At 37.3% G+C, this 23,785-nt stretch overlaps 1 protein-coding gene across 4 annotated transcripts in view; it reads right to left on the reverse strand.

Moving 5' to 3' along the window:
- BNC2 (basonuclin zinc finger protein 2) overlaps nucleotides 1–23,785 on the reverse strand; it is a 342,608-nt gene that overhangs the window by 117,773 nt on the left and 201,050 nt on the right. For all 4 annotated transcript variants that reach the window (XR_012584895.1, XM_074569798.1, XM_074569799.1 and 1 more), the window contains exon 3: nucleotides 7,894–7,996. Coding sequence is in view for 3 of the 4 variants with exons in the window: in XM_074569798.1 (XP_074425899.1) it covers nucleotides 7,894–7,996 (103 nt within the window). In the remaining variant the exon portion in view is untranslated. The remainder of the gene's footprint in view (nucleotides 1–7,893; nucleotides 7,997–23,785) is intronic.

The following is a 23,785-nucleotide window of genomic DNA, read 5'->3' on the forward strand; positions in this document are numbered from 1 at the left end:
CCACTGCTTCTCCAGGCAACCTATTCCATCTTTTTTGCAGCCTTGAAAACTGTAATGAAAATGCAACAGGCATTGCCCACCTGTTAACATCGTTCTGTCTGGATGGAGGACTGTGTTGTAGAGGCATTTCACAAAGGCAAGCCAAGACCATGGTGGTGTTTCAGTCTAGGGTGTAACTCTGGTTCAAGCCTATATGAAATGCTTTCCCACATGTGCTAAACCACCTCGGTTTTTCCCAGGAAAACCTGCTGTCCTAAAGTTGCTGACAGCTGAAGATGTTCAGATCCTGGGAAGACTGGTTCATACAGCTAGTTCTACCATTCATAAACATCAATCTTTCCCACCCTGATTCAGGTACTGTGACCATTTCACAAAGCTCTTGTTAAATATACTTCAGAAAAATTTGACTGTAATCAATTAGAATATAATTAGAGAAGTCTTTGAGACTCATGTTATACATTTCTTGTATTATCTTTTCTATTTCTAAAATCCAGATGGAAATGGGATAATAAAGTAACGCTATTGTCTGCTAAATTAATCTGGGGTAAGTTTCCTCATAATGCTACAGCTCAAATTGAAATTCTTCCTAGTAGGTAAAAAAAAAAATATGTTTTTTCCATTGAATTTCATGTTTGCAAAACAGAAAGCTGAGGTAAAGTTACCCATGGTATTATCGTTACTTTGTAACATCTGAAAGCAGTATGAATTTTTTATTCTTGCAGACAAATCCCATTTTAACCTTATGAAGCTATATGGAATGGAGTGGTTGGGTTTGTTTCATTTAGAGCTCTTTCAATTTGTGTTCTGCTTAACCTAGTGACCTCTAGTTAATTAAGATGTTCCTATAAACAATTAAGCTTCTTGTAGGATCGTTAAGAAGATATAAAATTTATGATGTAATAAAGTGTAATAAAATGATAAAGTGGTTAGCACATCACAGCAATTCATGTGCAGCAGCATAGGTGTTAAAAGAGACAAGTAAGCAGGTACTGCCACCTAAACATGCTGGAGAATTATGGATGCATGTTGCAGAAGGCCACCACTGCTGCCCCACAAATCTGCTGGTGATTGGCACTCTCAGGTCCCACAGAATTTATTCTGCTCATCTGGGAATCAAGCAGTGAGCACCAGACACTCTTTTGCTCCTATCTGAAGCTATGCCATGTAGTGAATTTCCTATCACCACACTTAAGGGGACAAGATCAAGGGTTTCACTTACTACCTTTACAAAAAGCAGACTCTACCATGTCTGGAAAGAGGAATTCCAATTGCTAATGTTAAAAAAAAATCATTGTTTTTATTGCCTTTGCTCCATCTTGCACGTAGCAAGTCAATTTTTTTCCCTTACTGGATTCTCTCCTTAAGAAGAGGGTCTAAGACATCATTGTCCAAGACATCTCCTAGCATTTTATCCTGTGGCATTGGGTGTACTAAATGGGATGTAAACTGTAAATTCAACAATGACAGGCACCAAATAACAATAACTCGCACTTTTGAAATGCCTTTAGTCTAAACCTCTCTGGGCATTTTATAGCTAGTCAAGGGAGATCATAACTATAAAAGTGGCCTTAGATGTATTTCAGAGCTGCCAATGAGTAACTGATGGTATTAATGCCATTTCTGTGAGAGTACAAAGCATGATTAGTAAATGAAAAGATTTTCAGAAAATAAAACATTCACAATGAGAACGGGCTTCACTTTGAGATGTGAATAGATCTCAACCAAGCAGAAAAGGCCACTATGTTTCAGAATGGGTCATGGTCTGTTTAGGGCTTACCAGGCACTGGAACAGTCCTTAGCTGACTGCTTAACGTCTGTTCAGGGATAATCTCACCTGACCATGTCCAAGGGACATTGGCATATCCAAATCAAACCCAGGGCCATGAGCTAATAAAGTTGTGGAGAGGGAGGAAGGTCTAACCTCTTCCTGACAGCATTAAGATGTCCTGGGGGCAGCAGGAAAGAAGAGAAAAAAGTTCTTGATCTGAATGGACACCCAGGGAAATCCAAGGAGGTGCGAGTGTGAACATATATAAGTACAGAACCTGTGGTTTACCCCCAGGAAAAACCTTACTCTACAATTGAGGATGTCAAATTTGCACGAGGACTAAACCCTTGACCATAAGGTTATGCAAGTATCAGCTGAATACAAGGACAGAAAAGGATGGCTTTTTATTCTATTTTATTTTTATTTTATCTGATCTTGGGGCAACTGTTATGTCCTTTCTGTCACTTGTGTCTTATAAACCTTTGAAACAATGTTATGTATCTTGGATCCCCTAATACTTGGATATTCTCATTTGCTTTTACCTCAGCTTCACTTGCATTAAGGGTGATCTTAAGTAACCCAAAGCAAACACTACATCACATCATTCCTACCAATGTGGCAGGCTTTAAAACCAGATACTGGGTCAGCGTACCCACAAGATAACAGAGTGCATCTTCTCTGTGCTGCATTGGCCACTTTGGGAATTGCTGCTGAAGGGAAGCAAAAAGGGATGGCAGCGGCAGAGGGAGGGACTTAAAAAAGTGTTTACCAGTAGTGAATGTTAATCAGGTAAGGTTCCTGGAAGCAACTGAGTAATGAAAAATATGCCTCAGCCTTCAGGGTCAAAAGAAAGTTATAACAGAAGGATTAAAATGATTTTGTCAGTAAAAGACAGGAAAAGCCAGACTAGATCTAAAATAGTTTTACTTTAAAAGTCACGAAGAGCTAGTCTTTGTTATCAATGAATTGTAGAAAATCACTTTGCTAAAAATCTCTACGTAACTAAAAAAAAAAATCTGTGATGTTCTCAAGTTATTTTAAAGCATTTTGAAGCATTAAATAAAATTAATAGAAGGAAACAAGTATGTTTAGTATGCTAAAATTGTTATTATTTTTTTATATCCTGTGGAACAATATAAAAATAACCCAATTATTTTACCAGTAAACTATAATAATAGGATTACATTTCTCCTTTCCTTTTTTAGTATTTATTCCCTACTATCTCCATTTTTAAGTGAAGAACAACATGGCAGCTCTGCCAGCTTTTAGAGAGACTCTAAGATCTGTGACGTGGTTTTGTTTTGGTTTGGTTTGTTGGAGATGATCTTTGACTTTGCAAACCTGGATTTCTTTCACTTAACAGCTTTGGCCTTAAACAAATATAGGAACCCTGATGATTTTTATTTCAACATAGCACTCCTCTTCCTTCCCGACTCATTCCCATGCAGCTCACATTTAAAATCTAAACCTCCCTCCTGGACCAAATCCTTTCAGCAACTTCAGGGAAAGGGAAAGATGCAATTTCTAAAATTTCCACACCATTCTTCTGTTTCTTTTCTTTATTTATTTACCCCGTCCTTCCTTTCTTTTGTTCTCACTTCATGTTTCTTTTACCTGACAATTTCATGAACTTCAATGTAGAAATTCACAAAACTCAACCATTTTTAATAAAGAAGTCACAGTCGTGTCATGCATCTGACTTTTTGACAGAGCATTCTCCATTTTCTAGTGGAGGTAGTTGTTTTCATTGTTAGTCTCATTTACAGCAAGCTAGTACATGCATTATACAAATACTGGCAGCAGAAAACTTCCTTCAGAAGGTGAAAGTGTAACCCACATGGCGAGTCTCTGAGCATGAGTATTCATTGGATGGCCGCTTTTAAACTGAGAAAGAGTAATGGATTTGGCCTGTGTACCAAAATCTACAAGTTAATGTCATTTTCATTAAAACCAAGAGGAACTCAATCTCAATGTTAGTAGAGAAAAGGCCTGGCCAAGTCTTGGACTGGAGATGGGGCCATATGTGGTCCCACCATACCTCAGAGAGGTACTAAAGTCTACTTGAATAAAAAGTCCAGCACCGAGCTGTGCCGACTGGCATGATGCAGATGAAAAGACATAAAAGATCACTAGAGGACTCAGCATCAGCTTTCTCTGAGAGAAAAAAAAAGAAGTAAGACAGCAACAATGTTCACAGGATACTTTATTTCCTAGAGCAGATTGAACAGTGTGAAATTCAGGTAGCCCCAGAATGCACAGTGTACCAAAAAACCCTGAAAAACATGCCGCTGCTGTCTGATTGAGTTTTACCAGTGATCAGTTTGAGGGCAAGACAGAGAACTAGTATTTCTAATTTTCTGACTCTCTTTGAAACAAGGTGACAATGACTTCAGACAAACTTAAAAATATTATTGTACTGTGTTTTTTTAGATCACTGTGAAGGCTGAGATACTGAAACAAAAATAAATAGAACGAACGTCATAAATAATAGTTTTAGTCCACTATGACATCTGGCACCTTAGCACCTTTTTAGACCAAAACAGTCATGAGAGAGGGTAGACTGTACTTCCCATTGACACTGCATTGGGCCTTTTGATCTGTTGGACTAGGTATAATAAATGTATTTCTGCTAGCAGTACAGTAGTTATGCTGACATCAATGACAAGCACACAAGGAAAAATGCAAAGTCAATGAAATCAACATCTTTTTACTGCAGACCTGCTTAATTTCTTTCCTCATTGGCTAAGATATTTCTGCTAGGGGAAGTGGGTGGCAAATAAAGTGGGGCTTTTTTCATTATTTTGAATAAAGTTTGAGTAAGTGGGTTTTGTGCTAAAGCTAGTAAAATGTCATGACTATTTTCATAGCATAGTATGTTACTTTTAATACAACAAAAGTAACAGGAGAAGTAACCAATTCAAGCACTCAAGAAAGTCCTAATTTTTTGTAGTCATCTTACTCCCACATTATTTAAAAGCCACAAAATAGCAATTGCCTGTGCTAAAATAAATTCTCCTTAAAAAAAAAAAATCAACTATTTAGATTTTAGTAAGATTTCATTTTCCACCATATGGACTATACAAAGTATCTTATCCATTAAAAAAAAAAATCAAACCACCAAAAACAAAACCGAAAAGCATCCAACTGTTATCTGTTTGCCTGCTGGAGGCCTAGGAAATGGCTTATTCAATTTAAACCATTTATTTTGTGTTTTAGAAAATAAATACCCACCCAAGCTGACAATAGGAAAGCCAGGCTTAGGCTGAAAACAAATTAAAACAGTCTAGCTACCCAAATCCCTCAAAATATCCAGAGATTCACATCAGCAATAACTCGTTCTCCATTATGCACAGCAATGCTAGAGAATGCTGCTCTGCTCTACACAGCTTTTGGCTTCAGCCTTAAAAATACTGATGGTAGGATTACCACTGCAGCGCAGGGGTGCAGGGTCAAAACTCGATAAGCTGAACTCTTGCCAATAGAAACATTTGTCTTGCCACAAAATAACTTCTCTGATGAATCTGTTCATACATTGACAATCCTACTGTTGGCAGCTCCAGAGAGAAGAAATTGAACTTGTAGGAAACCTTTCCTTTCAAGATGTGTGCAGCTCATTTTAGGTGAGTGAGGAAAAACATGAGAAAGACAACAGAAGCAGGAAAAAAGAAAACAGGCCAACAGTTGCTCTATGCAATAATACTGTGGTGGCTGTATGCCCTTTCCTCCTCACTCCAAGAATTCCAACATTTTAAATGGCAGTTATTAACATGATTTAACTCTGCACAGGTTAGTTTAGTACAGCATGAGAAGACTGCAGTTCTAAGCTATTTTTGATCTGTTCAGTTAATTATGATTCTAGGTTATCAGAACAGTATAAGCACGGCACTTCCTGTTGGAAACACCTATTCTTTGATAATTACATTCAGTAAAGTACTATGCCATGTGTCAAGGTGCTGAGTTGAAATTCATTAATAAAAATCAGAAGGAAACCCTTTAATTAAAGCAGCAGGAAATACTATTTGCATTCAAGGAACAACTTCTGAATGTACCGTGCTAACAGTTTAAAGAAAATCACTTCTGAACAGTAACCTGATTCAGTCATTTTGAAATCCAGGCGCTACAGTGCAATGAATTGATCAGTTTCCTGAATGCTGCCTTCGAAATCCTGGAAAACAGCTAAGATCAAGAATTGAAGCAGATGCATCATAGTCTCCAGGAAGTAATTTATAAGCCTGTGCTTTGACTATGTATATGAAACATACATCTGACTTGTCTCACTCTGCCATAAAATGTAAATACTCCAGATGAATGTACACAGTGTACTAAAAAAAAAAATAAATCAGAGCACTCTTCACTTTGGTGCAGTAGTAAAACAAACACTTTCTAATAATATACAGCTATATTAAGTTTTCTATTTGGAATGCTAGGCACTCAGGTATGGGAGCAGGTGGTGTATCCCTAATTATCACATTCATCTTTCAACTTTCCGGATTTGTAAAACAGGGACATTTCTATTATACACACTGTGGTAATCTGAGATTACCATCATATATTCTGATTTTGAATTCAACTACCTCACAGGGAAGAATTTATCAGGAAAATCTGATCACACTTTTCTAAGATGTACTGGCTAAAAAGAAAATGTGGGATGCCTATATGCCAGAATGTAAGTGCTAGATTCCTAATTTCTATTACTCAACAGAAGGACACCCTGGAAAATAGCTAGACAAGTCTTCCCTATCGGTGGATCAGCAAAACCTCAGATGCTGATTCCACACAAAGCCTGAAGCATGCCTGAACTATACAAATTTTGCAAGGTTTACCCATCTTTCCAAGAAATGTGAGTCTGGTTATACTGTGACTGAAGATAACTTTCTGGGAATTAAGAGGAGCAAAAATAAGCTGTGTCCCTAGAGAATCTAGTACATAATAAATCTGTAACCAGCTACCAGACTGGTGGTGTTACGGTATTTGTAGGCAGGCTGTATATATTACTATGCAGTGACACAGCACTGCATGGTACCTGCATTCCTGCTTTCCTTTCCATGTATGTGAATGTTTTAAAAACTTCTCTGACAGTCTGTGCTGTTGAATTTGTTGAGCATTCACACTTGCCATACGTCAGCATATTCAGGCATAGACATGAACTAAATAAATAGAGATCAAGTGCATCTTAGGAAGGAAGTACTAAGCTTCCACTCCAGGCCTCTTCAAAATAAAATAAAATTTATAAAATATAACCCACTGAATGTCTGGTAGAAGTGGGGAGTGAAGACTGTGCTTGCTTAGATGCCAATAGCCTAGACCATGAGAAGAAATCTCCAACACTAATTTCTTATGTAAACATAGTAATCTTTCTCTTTTTCCCTCTTATTTATTTCTTTTATTTTCTTTCCTTTTCATTAAACCATTTTAGGTATCCTCCTTATTTGCCTTCTAATTTTGTATACAGCTCTCTCTTTCTCTCTCATGCACGACTGTCTAGACAAAACAAAAAACACCAAACACACAAAATATTTATGGATAAATAAAATGGAAGGTCTATAAGTGTATTTTGATGCCTTTATATAGGATCTGGGCATTCCAATCCCTCCTTTTTTTCTTTCTTTCTTTAGCTACTTAAGTATTGGAAGAGACGTTCAACTTACAGATCACATATGCACGCTTTTGTTGATCCATATAGGATACACTTATTTCCTTCCAACATCCAAACTCTCGATGTTTGAATTTCCATTAGGCTCAGTGACTTATTGGTTGAAGCTTCTTTGCAATACAAACTTTGCTGTGCAACCGTACTATAAACTTTTTGCCTTTCTGCTAAGCCCTGCTAGAACGGCATTATTTCCTGGAGACTAGAATATTCTTTTGAGCTGTACACAAGCTGTTGAACTTCGGTGGCACTTGAAGCTATTGCCAGAATAACAGACACTCAACTTTTTCACCTTAGAAATTGCTGTAAAATAGCACATGCATGCATACACATGCACAAACCCAGACTGCACGCACATGCACGTACAGACAAATAGATATCATTACTGTCTGTATCACTCCAGCTCTTAATAATTAAAGATACTGGGAAAGATGGACAGAATAGAGAAGACAAGCCCAGAACAGACGTTTCTTACCATGTGCCACCCAACCATGTTTACACTGATCACAGGTTCTCAGGTTAATCTTCCCTGGCTGAAAACATTCACACGTGCAATTTACCAGTGTACAGCGGATGGCCTGGAAAAAGAAACAGAAAACACATATTATTGTCTTTCTTCCTTCTTGTACAAATTTGTTGTGAGGGCTAGAAGGTATTAACTGTATAGCAAAAACCCACCTTCCAACATTCAAAGCATTGCTCATTCTTTTAAGTAGAGAATCATTTTCTTTCAAAAACATACATCAGTATCCCTGACCAATGACAACTAACATGCGTATTCAATAATAACATAGTCTGTTGTCCCATGGAGATGAATACATTCCTAAAGTCTTTAAAAGAATTGCTCTATTTCCTTTAGGAAAAAAAAAAAAAAACAAACTGGTAGGATGAAGGATTTTGAAGGTGTTCTACAAATTTCCTGGTTTTGCATCAACTGCCTGAAGCAAAATGTTACTAGTGATGTCTTAGTACAGCAGCATATCACCTTGATTAAAACCAAGAATAAAATGAGGAAACAAAAACACACAAAAAGGAAAACGACAGATCTCTTTCCCCTTCCTCCATGGCATCCAAAGGTTATTCTCAAGTTTCCTTTTTTTTCACATAAGATATAACTCAGACACAGAAAGGAGTCATGGATTTGATGTGTTCCCAAATTAGGATAAAATGATGAAGGTACAAGAATAGGACTAGTTCATAAAACATCCTGTAACTTTCCTTTGCATCTATCACTATCTCCAATATCTAGGTAAAGGGATAGCCCTTTACCTCTTAGCACTCCCTATTTCTCAAACATATATTTCTCTGTTTTGCAAAAGATGGAATTATTTCAAAGCAGTGATGATAAAACTCCAGTCCCATGCAGAGATCTGAAATTTGCCTAAATAATATACCTTATTAGTATCTCATGTCCCTTTTAAAAATTTTTTTAAAAATTACACAGTTTTACTTTAACGGGGCTAGCTACATCCACAGAAAAGTGAATATAAATTGAATGAGACTCTTTTTAATGTGTAACAGACATATGTTTTTAAATAGCGTAGAAGATGACCTATGCACTTCAAACTGCTACTAATAAATTTATGGCATGCATTTAGATGTAATTTGCATGGAGATTTCTGAGACAGAGAGGCTTATTCTGATCATTCACAGATTAACAATCTACTGTAACTACCAGAGCTGCCAGGAAAAGATATCTCTATAGATTTAGATGCAATCAATGATTACTTGGGGGCTAAGGTGGGGGAAGGGTGCTTGGTACCTATGGCCACTGAGATACTGAAGCATTATGAAGGTTCTTGCCTTTTCCAACAATTAACACACAGGCGCACACACTCCTTCCATATCAAAAAAAGAACTACCCTAACTGTACTGTCATAAAGAAAATTACAGTCAACTTCAGCTTGGCCAACCTAAACTCCTTGGTTGCTGACAATGAAAAATGTTCAGAGTTATTTTAAATGTTTTATCTGTTTACTTATTTGTCTGCATCAGAGAGCAATTTAAAGCCATTTACAGCTCATAGATCCACTGAAAATCTGTATTTCTCTGATAAATTTCTGGTACAAAAGTCCTTTTTCCTTCCTATCCTACCTGCTCTTTTACTTTCTTTTGCTCTCTAACACCTAGTGGCAAAAAAAAAATAATCCTGCTCTATTATGCCTGACACTTCAGGGCCTCAGTCCCAATGTCACCTGTCCAATTACTCATTAGTTAGGTTATAAAACACTGCTGTATGTATGCATGATTAAAAGAATTAGTAATATGAAATATAAGGGTACCAAAGAAGTGCTGACCGTGCAAGAATAATATATGCGTTTGTGGATCATGAGAAAAAAATTCTCCTGAAAGGTCCTGTTTCATGTTCAATAGTTTATTGACTCAGTAATATATCAGGTCTCCACTGGTCAGTAATGGTGTTCTTTCTCTAATATGTTCATTAATTAATGAACTCAGTAATTAATTGTACTGCAAGAAGGGCTTACAAAATGGTATTCTTATTTTACCATAAAAGGTTTCCTCACATACACCACCTTTTTTAAATCTCTGTACCAACGTCACACACATTTGTTGTATTTGATGTTATTTTGTCTTCCTCATGTGTCACTTACAGTATGTATAATAGCAGTAATACAGTGTATGTACACATACTAGATGAAACTGTGTCATTTGGTAGAGTTGCTTTATTAAGGCTCATCAACATTTCCATTAGAATCTTACCTATTTTTGGCATAGAGGTTAACAGGTTGCCTGTAAAAATTGGATTCAGCTTGAACCTGAAATACAATGTTTCAGCCTAAGAGTGAGTTTTATTACACACATTCAAAAACGATCCATTTAGCCATCATAAATTATAAGATGGGGGAAAAAAGTTTAGAGGTTTCATGTTTTTCTTCCTCTTCCCTGACTTACAGAGAGTCTTAATGGTGTAAAGTGTTAAAGATTAACTAATTAGTAAGATTTCTATCTTTTATACATACTCCCCCAAAAATTCACACAAACTTTTCAGAAACTTGAAAATGTCATCTTGTTCCTGAAATAACTAAATCTGAAAAGTCTTCAAAAAGAGCTATGCATTTTTATAAAGTAATACAGAGTGTCATGAGAAACTCCAAAAAAAGTAGCATGGCCAAAACATTCAGCCTGGCCTTACTTGGCTGTTTTTTTCTGCAAAGGGCGTGTTGATGCCAGGTTGTAATCTGGTTTCGGTACTTTCCCATCCCATCACTGAGAATCCCATGCATACTTCTAAGTGATGAGGATAACCCCTCAAGCTGCAAGATGTTCATTTGGGACTGGAAAAACTCATATTCTAGTTCACATTCTGGCATGATCTTGGGCAAATTACTTTGTTAGCCTGATGCCTACATTCCCTAAACAATAACCAGATGCAATGATAGTAAAGAGTTGTTGTTAGGGTAAATGCTACATAAATTGTGAGGCACTCTATAGTGATGGAAGCTCTTGAAAATCTCAAGTAGAATTTAGTCTTTACTTCAGAGATTCATTTTTCACTTTACTCAGTTAATCCAAAATCATTGTAACTACCTCAGATCACTACGATATCCAACATGAGCCCAACGTAACTTGTCAGAGAGAAGATTCCAGATGCCAGGAACACTGTGTTCCTATATACCTGGATGGAACATTAACATTCATTAACATGAAAGACCTTCACAATGCAACCAACACACGTACTCAGCCTTGCAAAGATATGCGTCTGAATTATTAACAGTAGGTTTCTACTGGTTTTCAACAGCATTTATCTTGGGCATACAAGTCACCGACGGTTTGTGCAACAGGCTCAGGAATGACCCAGAACAGCAGCGGGAGATGAACGTCTCAGAGATTCACCCAAGAATCCAAAGCCTCAACGCAGCCCTGCCATTCGCCAGTGGCAGGATTTTAAGTTACAGAGAGAAGAGAAGTTCAGTGGCTGGTGTATTTGTAGGTAGCAGCGTGGATTGGTGTAACTGTGGTCACACATCTGTTACCACTTAATTTGAAAGAGGTGGGGTGGGGAGTAGGCATAATAAAAAGATCCTGGGTGAGTCTGCAGCAGCTAAATATTATAGCCATTGTTCAAACCCATTTAAAAGTAGATATAAAAATCCAGGGGTGTAGCAATGCTAAACTTTTGCCAGAAAATGCTTCTGAAAAAGTACTGTTAGGTATTCCCAAAGTCATGCACTGTAATTCTACCTTCGCAACATATTGCTAAAAACTTTACATAACGGGACTCTGTGTACCATGCTACTTTGTAGGGAAAGAAAATGAATTTTTTTCTGACTAAGGTTTTCCTCAGAAACTCCTCTGAGAAAGACAGAAGGAAAACAGAAGGACCCAGGAACAGTAAAAGCAGCACATACAGGCCCCTACTGTACCAGCTGATAGGCAACCATGTATTTCGATGACAACTTGCAGGTTAAGACCCTTAAGAAAACAACAAAACATGCTTTTCTACGGCTTCTTGAAAAGTGCCATTATCTTCTACCACGTCAGTGGTCTGCAGATAATGAGAGTTCTCAGATATTCTTATAGACCCTTTCCACTGAGTTCCTAACGTAACGCTCTTTTCTACCAAAATCACAGTGGCCCTTAAGGACTGAGCCAGGAAATGGACTGGATTTCAGTAGAATAATTTAAAATAGTTTACACAACTGATTCCTTAAATCTTAAAGCAATGCGATTAAGGTATAAAAGCAAAATACACATATGCAAGAATAAATTAATGGTTTTATAATTGATACTGAAACATTCAGAAATATCTTGCTGCTCTGAGATCTTCTTCCTGTAGAGTGTGATGCAGAAAGAAGGGAACTTTGCCTAGCATTAAAGCATGTGATCTAGTACACCTATGCGTTAAGTTTGTATGGCTAACATGAAAAGATGTTAGACCTGACTTCTGCGGGTTTCCCCCAGACCAAGGATATTCATTTAACGTAGTCTGGGTGATCTAATTATATCTAACAAGTAAATATTTTTCACATATTAATAGAAACAGACTAGAGCAGTAATGGAAAATCAATCTGTCTGGCTGTTTTGCAGAGCTTCCAAGAGATAAGATGCAATAATGAAAGGCATCACAGTATGGGAGGAGAACATGAAAGAAGAGATATGATTCCTCCTCTGGAGTTCTTACAAGTGACCCCAAAAGATGGAAGCAGTTTAAAATGATGCAACATTCTGGAGAGACAGGTAAGTTTTGCAACTTCCTTTATCCTGAATTTTAATAGTAAATCTAATAAAAGTTCTTAATGTAACTTGTGACGAGACTTCAAGAGTCCTGTGAGGTTAAACAGCGTCTTACTGAAGTCTCAGCTACATCCTTCTATGCAGTGGGCAGTGTTTAAGAGAGCATTGCTCTTAATGTCCTTGCCTCGTCTTTCTCATGTACAAAAAGGCATTTAAGAAATGTATCCTATCGAGCCATCTATGATATAAGGGATCACTGTGCAGATGAATACGTAGCGGACTCAACTATACTCACTCTCTTTGCACAGAAGTTCCACCTACCTGTCTAAAGCATCTACCATATTTTTATCCTGCAGAGCTCACACAACCTATCTCCACTGCTAGCAATCACAGGAGCACGAGGCTTGAGGATGATTTGGGTCAGTGTTTGCCAAATCTTTTTTAGTGAGACTTCAAACCAGCAAACTGGTGCGTAAGTGCAGTTCCTTACAGCTGCATTAAAATTGGTAAGACTCTGTGTACACAGAGTACGCACTCTGCTCAAATGTATTAGTTAGTAAGGATACCAGAATTCTTAAACATACACATATGTATATTTAAAATTTAGATTTTGCACAATGTAGTAATTCACAAGTTCTATGTTCTTCAGTAATAAGGGCAAGAACTTTCCATATCTCATTGACAGAATAAATGATCTTGTTTATGATTTTAAAAACAATAACAAGTTCTGATGGTGTATGTCAACAAACAAAATATTTGCGTGAAATGATGGGAAGTACTGGAAAAGTAAAAGCAAAAAGCACTTTTTGCAGATTATCTCTCAATTTTAAGAAAAACCCAATCCCAACACGTTAAATACAATCTTTTCTTTCTGCTGTCAAACAATTTTCATTCTATATTATCAATGCGCAATAGCTAATTTTTAACTAATATTTTATTGAAAGTAAATAATACTGTCATTGGAAGCATAATTTAAAGCCATACAGTACTTGGTCTCGAGACACTATGGCACATCAAAATAATCAAAGTTAATGAGCAAGAGGCTGATGGGAAACACAGAGATCTATTCTTCTATTGCTGTATGTTGACTCATGACCAAAAAAAGATCTGAAGCAGCAGACAACAGGTAAGTCTTGCAAGTGTTACAGCATTTTTAACTGAAGGTCTTCTCTGCCATTAAGTTTTTCTTACTCTTTCTTGGTTATAAAGTGAATATAAAATCTGCCTATATAAATCAACACTATTGCTCAGTGCAGGATTGTACCGTACTACAGTTTCAGTTGGGGTTTTTTTTCTTTCTTTTTCAGAGCACATATTATATGCTCTGTAAACAGCTCTTAGAAAATCTGTCACTTCTTTACTACTTCAGGAATCTTAATAATTTTCCTCTCTCTTGTCAATTAAGTATTTCTTTAAAAGACCACAGCATAAATTCTGCTATGTAAATGGCAAAAAGATCCCAATGAAATTATACTATTTTTAATAGCTGGCAAATCAGGAGTACGACAGAGTTTGTTTTAAATTAACACCGAAAGGATTATTTCCATACTGACATTTAGGAAATGCACAATGTGATCCGCCCATAGTAAGCCTGGTGGGATGGTGTGAGACATAGAGAAGGCTTTGATGCTGTGCAAGCACTGCTCAGCAATAACTAAAACATTGGTGTGTTATCAACACCATTTTCAGCACAAATACGATATGTAAATACACCATACCAGTCACTATGAAGAAAATTAATTCTATCTCAACCAAAACCAGCACAGGATTTTTTTGTAATTTATAGACAGCCATACTACCTAAGTGAGAAGATCACTAAAGCTTGGATGTGGGCAATAAAAAATCTGCAGTGGTTCAACTTTAAGCTAGACTTTAGGAAAACCTTTTATATTTGAGTCCAAAAACTTGTTTCCTTATCCTTATTGCTCACGCATTTGATAAGACTTAGAAAAACCATCTGCTGGCAGATAATTGCACCTACAATGTTATGAGGCAATCACTAGAAGTCAGAGCTGGCATACATTTCACTAATCATTTAAGCCTGTAAACATATAAAAAAAAAAAAGAAAATTTTGGTTTTTAAGAACAAGAATGGTCCAGTCCTCCCCCTTTATTTGCAGTTGTCTGCAGCTTCTCTCTGTGCTTCAGAATGTGTAATTGCTGAACCTGTACTACTTTGGATTATAGAAAAATAACAGTGCATGAGATTGTGAAGTTCATTTTAAGAGAAAACATTCCTTTCCAAGGAAAAATGCAAAAAACAGGGAGGAAAAAATCTCCAATAAAATTATAAAACCAGATAGATAGAAACCACTACACTTTTCCTAAGTTAATTTCCAAAGTATATTTTCACTTCTAAGAACGAAGGAAAATTGGGATGGAAGTGCTTGCCGTACTTTCTACAGAATGAAGACCATGCATGGAGAAGTATTTCTATGCAGAGACACCTGCCTCCACCATGTACTTCTGGTACAAAAATGACAATTTTTAAACTCACCTACAATTTTTGTATGCGTAATTTTGCAGCCAAAACACTGGACTGAAAGAGGGGTAATGCCTTGATTCTGATACCAGGTCTGACACTCCACAGATGCACCATGTGGCACTGGTTAAAGTCACTTAACCACTCAATTTCTAACTGCCTGGTCTGTAAAATATGGGTAATGATATTATGTACAACTTTCAGAGATGAGACTCATGAACTGCTCACATAACACACTGAAGTATGAAGACAGAAGGTAAGGCAGAAGCATGAAGCATTACTATTTCTTCTGTTGGCGCAAAAGTTTTTGTTTTAATTATACAACTTTAGGTTGCTTTGCCATTGGAGTAATTTTAAATGCAGGAATTGCCTCAAGAAAATAACCGTAATTGATAGATGACCATTTTGAACTTCAATATGTAGAGCCTAATAATGTATCGCCCGCCCCTCCGCTCTCCCCCAAAAAAACCCCAACAAACAACAATAAGAGGGAATACGCTTTGCATTTAAATGGTCTTGAATATTCATGCAATGAAATGAGGCTTCTAGTCTCTCTCCCATCCACAGATACTGAAATATCTTCCAAGTTGTTCACTGCATTGCAGTATTTTATTAACAATTTCATATCACACTATATTAGTACTGTTTCTTACTTGTATTTATTTTCAGTAGTACAATTTGAAAGGTACTAATATTGTTATATTTCTCTGTGGCATTCCAGAAAACAGCTAGTAACACAATATGAAGGAAAGGACGCTAACAAGAGAGAAAGCTGTTAATAGGATAAACCGTCTCTTCCTGGAGTAAGGACGACCTAGCCTTTAAGCATAGTAGAAAACCATTTTCAACTCTTCTTGAGAAAGGGCTGGTAAATGAAATGGTGAATAAGAAAAGAAGGAAAAAAGACTAAAATGTCATTTGTAGTGTTGCACTTGTCAATTCTACCTGAGATACTTCCAAAAGTGGAAAACTGTCTCAAGGAATGATACCTAGACTCTTCTAGAGAAAACATATAACGCAGAGTAGCTTTGTTATTTTCCAGGCACTTTCTGTAGGCCATGTTCATCCTGATTCTACACTCTCAACACAGTGCTGCCAACAGGATATTCTACAAAGACTGCAGGTACAATATCACACTATGTTTCTATAGCATGTAAAATTAGCCTAAAGGTTCCCAGGCATCAAAGGCAAAGTTGTTTGCACTGAAAAAATTAAGACTGACAAGTGCTTCTTTCTTAAAATTTGAAGAAAAACACATGGTTGATTTAAGAATGATATCCCCTGTGCCTGAAAACATGTTAGCAAATGCAGGCATTCGTTCTTATAGATGAAAACCAGATTCATGTTATGAAACCAACATTGTCAGTCACTGGAGTTCAGCCACACACTCAAGGCAATGGCCAGTGGCTGATACATACCCAGCAACAGGGATGGATGGACCTGCAAAAAGCCTCACATACCCTCCTCTACCCATGACTCTTCTAGAGATTAACATTGCTAGGTCCACCCAGCTCCTCACCTTAAGTAAGCACAACCACAGCCTCCTTTAGAGAGCACAGGAGGCAAGTTGCTTCCACTGGTTTTACTGCCGTGCCCACCCTGGACCAATCATTTACTCCACTCTGCTCTCCTGAGACCCCACCTGGAGTATTGTGTCCAGCTCTGGAGTCATCAGTACATGATAGACACGGACCTGTTGGAGCAGGTCCAGAGGAGGGCCACACAAATGATCAGAGGGCTGGAGCATCTCTCCTGTGAGGACAGGCTGAGATTTGGGGTTGTTCAGCCTGGAGAAGAGAAGGCTGTGGGAAGACCTTATTGTAGCCTTTCAGTACTTAAAAGGGGGCTTGTAAGAAAGACGGGGACAGACTTTTTAGCAGGGCCTGTTGCAACAGGACAAGGGGTAATGGTTATAAACTAAAAGATTAGTTTTTAAAAGTTTTAAAAATCTTTTGTAAAACATTAGCCATTTTTTACCACAAGGGTAGTGAAACACTGGCACAGGTTGCCCAGAGAGATGGTAGATGCCACATCCCCAGAAACATTCAAGGTCAGGTTGGATGGGGCTCTGACCAACCTGATCTAGTTGAAGATGTCCCTGCTCATTGCAGGGGGGGCTGGACTAGATGACCTTTAAAGGTCACTTCCAACCCAAATTATTCTATGATTCTCTGTTTCTGAACTGAACAACTGAATGGTTTACTATTCTACACCATCCCTGCACACAACATTATTGCTTTTATTTGAAAAAAAGAAAAACATTTCCCAAACCAAAAAACTTTATTTAGCCATTGCTAGTAAAAGTATAACCATTTTTCTTTCTACAAACTTTACTGACACCTCTGCAGGGTTAAAAAAAAAAAATCTCTGCTGGCAACTATATAAAATAAAGTATACTGAAATTCCCATACTATGGTATCAGCCTTGCTATTCACAACAGACCTCCATTTTCTTACAGCAAATGTTTTCAGAATAAGGTATGTAAGCCAATAACATTTGAAATTTTTGAGGTAAAAATTAAAACTAAATAAAGCATGCTGCAAATGGAAATTCCTCCTGTGATATCTTAAAAAAAGACATTGAGCTTGTGGATGTAGCATGCATGTGGAAGGAACTAATCAACACATCTTTGTCACATTACATGAACTATTGCGTCAGTAATCCATGAAAGAAGATTTTATCAATATATTATAAAAGGTTCAAAAAGTGTTATTTAAATTTATTAAATCATGTATCCAATCTATTAAATCAAATACCTATTCTTCATGTATTGCTTCTCCACAAATTAATCAGAAGATGATGAGAACGTTTAAAGTCTTAAAGGTCATCAGATAAATAACTCATGTTCTCAAGACTAGTTTTGTTTGCTCTTGAAGAGTTACACTCTGTCCAGTAAAAAATATAAGTGAAAGCATGTAAATATGCATAAATATCACCTTTAACAGATAAATAGGGAACCTTATAAGAAAAACGTAACTGTCCAAACAAAATTATGTTGGCAAAATCAGTAGTTAGATTTTTTATTTTCCATCTTTTTCTTCTATAAGTCAAAAGAATAAGCAAAATCTGTTTAAACAAAGTAAAATGCAGCGTGACTCCTGGAATAGCTATTCCTTTCTGTCCATTTATTCAGGAATTCCTCTTTAAAAATATCACAAACATATTGCTTATTGTCTAATCTGCTGTTCAGGAAAACTTCACTTTTCAGGCTTTTCTTTACCTTCTTAGATGTTACTGCTTTCTGGATTGTAAATTATGGGCTTTCAATGGGCTAAATCCCCATGGATTTAGACTGCATTATACTGCATTTTAGCTGGTAAATAGAAGTATGAGTTCCACAGAAGTTACATGAAGGAGTTATAATGAAAGATTTTATTGTTTTGAAAATAAGTACAATGAATTAAAATTTCTTAGAAAAGTTTGAGTATTCTCTAAAAAGAAAATAATCTTTTCTATCTCATCAAGATCAACACCCTGTACATTGGTTTTAAATTATAACCTAAAGCAATAACTTATTATTTAAATTAATTAGAGAGTCAATCCTGCACTGTTCCTTCAGTGGCCAACACTCTGTCAGCCACAAAACTGATACTCTAAGCAAGTAAGAACAAGCAGACTACACAACCTGTTTTTTTTTTCTTTCCCCTAAAACGCCGGATTAACAGGTGAAATTTTTTCTCTAAAAATGTTCACTAAACATGTATTTATTTTATTCATGTATGTCTTAAATTTTGCTTCTTCAACACTTTCCAAAAACAAAGCCATGGAATTTTTGCACAAAGGTTTGCTAACATATACGTTATCCCTTCAGTTTATGTACAAGAGAGAAGAATTCCAGTAAGTGTGAAATAGATAAAATATTTTCCCTTGGCCAGAATGGAGCATGATTATATATATAAACACCGAGAGAGAGAGAGAAAGAGAGAGAGAGAAGGGGGGAAAAAGAAAAAAAAATGTTATTGGTTTTCTCAGAAGGATTTTCTTTTATACATAGCTTTATCCTATAATTTTGTCCCTGTTGGGCACACTGCCTAAATTTAAACACAAACAGTCAAGCAATGAAGAAACATTACCACATTTACTGTGAACAAAAACTCCCAGTTGTACAGTGAAATTTTAATACATTTCAACTTATCTCTTTTACTAATGGGGAGAGTACAAACCCTGCAGGAATTCGCTCTGCAAACTGGTAATTACAGTAGACTCACTTTTTTATAATGCATATGTATAGTCAGACACAAGAACCATAGCTGCCCTTTTGATGTAGGTTACAATAGGAATGTTTAAAAAAAATTATGAAAATCTACAGCAATTCTAAAGGAATGCATTATTTCATGGGAAGTTGTCCTTTAGCTGTACTCAAGAACACAAATATACATAATACAATATCATATACATATATTTATTTGCTTTTATAAACCAAAGCACAAGCTTTATCAGCCTGTTCTTTTTGTTCAAGTGGTATTTTTTCTTTTCCAATGTACAGAAAAAATCTGCCCCTGCCGGTACAAAGCTGGAGTTTCCATCCTACAATATCATGTATGAGCTCAGAAAAAGATTTTTGTTCTCCCAGGCCTCCTCCTCTGCATAACCTTCGAATTTAAATAGTTTTGATCTTCAAATTTATGTCTCATTAAATCATTATAACACATATTTAAAAGCACTATTTCAGTTGCATAGATTTACAACATACAATGTCCAACTCAGCTAAGATGGGACATGCTGTATGTGGCAGAACATGTTTGAAGTGTACACAAAGACAGATTTAATTTAATCCAAGGGGGTGTGAAATCAAAGTAAGATCTACTGCCACTGACATACATAGGGACAATATTTATCTTTAATATAATAACGACCAGACAGAGCTATATGTTAACCAAAAAAAAGAACTAAATACAAGACAAGTAAGGGCCTGCAAAAAAAATACATATTTCCGGGTCTTTTACGGTCTACACTGTTTTTTTTTAATGCCTATCAACCACACCAGTTGATTCTGCAAATACTCGTATCCTCACTGTTTACATATACTCATATTCATACTAAAGGCAGAAAAAATTCTTCTCACACAATTCAATAAATAATTAAATCACTGTGTCCTCTAAATACCACACACAAAAAAATCATATCAGAATTCCAGTTTCTGAAGTTCCTGTAAACAGGTACCTCTTCAAAATTGCCTAAAGAGCAAGCCATATATTTAGCAATTAATTTAAAAACTGATTTGTCAATACAGTTTCCACTTACCTAGCATCTCTTTGAGCCAAATGCTGCTTATTCACCAGTTTGCAACACCTAGCTTGGAAGAAACAAAATCTGCTGGTCTCTGTTAAGCAGCCCTTTTGTGGTATGTTGGTTGGACAGTAATGTGAAATACCTGCAGGTTTCTCTTACTATGGAATAGCATGTTCACAGCTCAAAACAATCACAGGTAAAGTCTCTAGACCCCTAGGCTTCATTCTCAAAGCAGAGGAAGTTGATATTACGAGGAAACAGTGTAAGTCAGTGGCAATGATTACTTGCAATCACTAATGGGGAATCAATGGCCAGATGAAAACTGCAAAAACAGTGATGGGGAAGCCTGTCATGGTTTGGGCCAGGTTGGACAATGACGAGACGACAGACGCTCTCCCCCATCTCTCGCTCCACAGAGAGGAGCAGGAGAGATAAAGAGATTTATGAGTTTAGAAGGAACTAAACTACTTTAATTAAAAAGAAAATAATGAAATAGATACAATATATACAAAATCGAATCAAGATCCCAGGATGACGTCACTGGTAGGCACTGGGGAAGTCTGTATTCTGGCATTGGAATCTGGATCTGGATTTGGGAACGCAGGGATTGGGATCAAAGGCGGATGAACAGACAAGGTCCTCCTCAGATGTCAGACCCTGAAGAAAGAGACTGACCCTTTGATCCCTCAGCTTTTATACTGAGCATGATGCAGATGGGATGCAACACCCCGTGGGTCAGTTCTGGGTCACCGGTCCTGTCCTCTCCTCCCCACAGGTGCAACCCCTCTGTGCTCTCCTGCTTCCGACCCTCCAATGGGCAAATAACAAAGTGAGCTGACCTTGGGTGTTATGGCAACAAATATAAGCAAGTGCCCTCCGTGTACCATTTCTTGGCATTAGTTATAAACATTGGTCTTATCACTCTGAGAATGAACAGTTTCTGCACAACATGCTGTTAATTTCAGAGAGTTAGAAGAGGCCTAGCTAAGAAGTAAAATTACTGAAGAGGAAGTTGGTTCTCTTTTACCTCAAACCAGGACAAAGGTCTCACTTGTAAGACCCTGAAACATGCTTTCTATTGAGGCGTTATTAAAACCCTTGAAATTTTACATGAGTATAAAACTTCCATTTCCCTCATTGCTGGGAACTAGATCACTCACAGATATGTAACCCTCTTCTCCAGAGATGGTTGCTTTTATCAATGAAATGATCCTGTCATTAAAATATGCGTTGCTAATGACTGTGGAATTACTCCTTCACATTTTTTTTTAATAGAAGAAATATGGTCTTGACTAAAATTTAAGAGACACCTTCTCATTCAGAATTAGCGGGTTTCATACAATGTGAGCATCAGACTGAGGAAGGGTGCTACACTAGGGTTACTAGCAAGAGGCGCTGCACTTAATGCATGTATATATTTTAAGTATTTTCCTCATTGCCACAAGAAAGTGAAATCTACCAAATGCTAGAAGGAAAGAGAGTGAGAGAGAGAAGGAAAGAGAGTGTGCTACCAGCTATACAAGTGTAAACATTCCTCACAGTAACAAAATTAATTTTCACAGAAGATAAATGCTGTATCACTTATGGCTCTGACTGATGCAATACTCGGGATGTGCTTAGTCAGCAAGTCTCCGCTGAAAGCATATGGGAGGTAACACAAACTCATCCTCTGAAATTACCTTCACCACCATGCATCATAATTAAGGTAACAACCTTGTCACAGTGGTTTCTGTCTGTCTCAGGGTGGGCAGAGGAGATGTGCAGAAGCTGAGCCCTATGGATTCCCAATGCATATGCTGTCCTAAAACTTCACTGAATTTCTAGATTTCAGAACCAGTGTGGGAATAAACAAGAGGAAATATATCCCAGACTAAGAATCTTTTTGAGTAGAAGGCACCAGATTTAGTCACATTTCAAAATGGGAGAAACAATACCTTTGCAATGTATATGCAGCAACAGAGCTGCTTTCCTCTTCCTGAGTTACATTTTAATTTCATTCCCAAGGATTCACAGAAAAAGAAACTTCAATCAACTTGAAAAGGAAACTGCTCCCTTTTACGTACTGCCACATGCAAAAGTGAACAATGCCTATTTTTAACAATTTTTAATAAAAAAAATATGATACTAAAATCAGCTGCACTTAAATGGGTGTAAAAAAGACTGTAAGTGAGACAATTGCGTATAAAGACTTCATCTAACAAAAGCATTCCAGATCATTGACAGTGAGCCTCATTACTTATTTCTTGACACTTCCCACTTTTCAGTGCTCATTTCAATTTCGGACTCGGTGTTGGAAAGCCTACAGGACCTTCAAGACATGCACACGTTCCATGGATCTTGATGTAAGTAGCTTTTTTCTTCCTTACTACTCCTTATTTTTATAATGTTATGTGCAATATTTGATCACGCACAGGCAGAAAATAAAGAAAACTAATCAGAATCCAGGTGGCTGCGGTTTAAGGAGACGGTCCTTGGCGTGACCCCAGCCAACACAATGTAAACTGATGACAGTGAAGCTAGAATACATTTCATGTTGGCTATATGCCTCCATGCTGAATGCCTGCATTACTTTTATAAACAATTAATGTTAATAAAAAACCTAAAAGTAAAGGAATCCATCGGCTTGCAATGTACGCCTCAAATCCTGTTTGAGATGCTGACTTTTTAAAATAATCTCTGCTTGAAGGGAGAATGGGTAAACCTAAATTGAGGGATGCTGAAGTACTTCAAAACCTGTGGAGTCCAGCTGAGTACTGTGCTTGCTGGGGTGACAGCCATGTTCCCTCTGTCACTCCTTCACGTCTGCCCAAGAGTTTAGACAGGAGCAACTGTGTCTATTGCAGAGGCTGCACCAGAAGGACCCCGAGCACCCCCTCGCCAGCAGCATCAGCGAGGGAGGAAGGCGGGGGGGGGGGGGGGGGGCAGTGTGGGAGGGAGAACAGAAACAGTTTCTTTTTTTGCTGTGTATTTGTTCAACTGATGGCTGTCTGAAAATTCTGTATCTGTTTAAAATATAAAAAGCATTCAGGAAGGAGAAAAATCATTTTTAAGCATGATACAGGGGAGAAGACCAACAAAGTGCAGGAAGCTTACCACACAGTTGCATTGCTTTTTATATGTGTCGCCAGTCACCTCATTGCCACCTGTGCTATACTGGCATATTTATTGCTGTGTTAGGTAAGAAATAACTAACTATAATTTCTCGACCTATCATTTCTAGAGGTTTTCACAATGTGCACTCATTTGTACAATGTCCTGAGATTAAGACTTCCATGTAATCAAACTGTTAGCTGTTTATACATTTGTGGTGGACTGTAGCCCGCCTGTTACCACAGTTTCTGCCACAGTAACTTGCCCCAGAGCAAAAAATTTAAAGCAGGTAGTCAAGAGATGCTATATTTCTTCCTCCTGACCTTATGAATTTAATACTATTGTCTAGCATAGTTCACGGTAATTG

This window comes from Larus michahellis, chromosome Z (genome assembly GCF_964199755.1).
Source record: "Larus michahellis chromosome Z, bLarMic1.1, whole genome shotgun sequence".
Lineage (NCBI taxonomy): Eukaryota > Metazoa > Chordata > Aves > Charadriiformes > Laridae > Larus > Larus michahellis.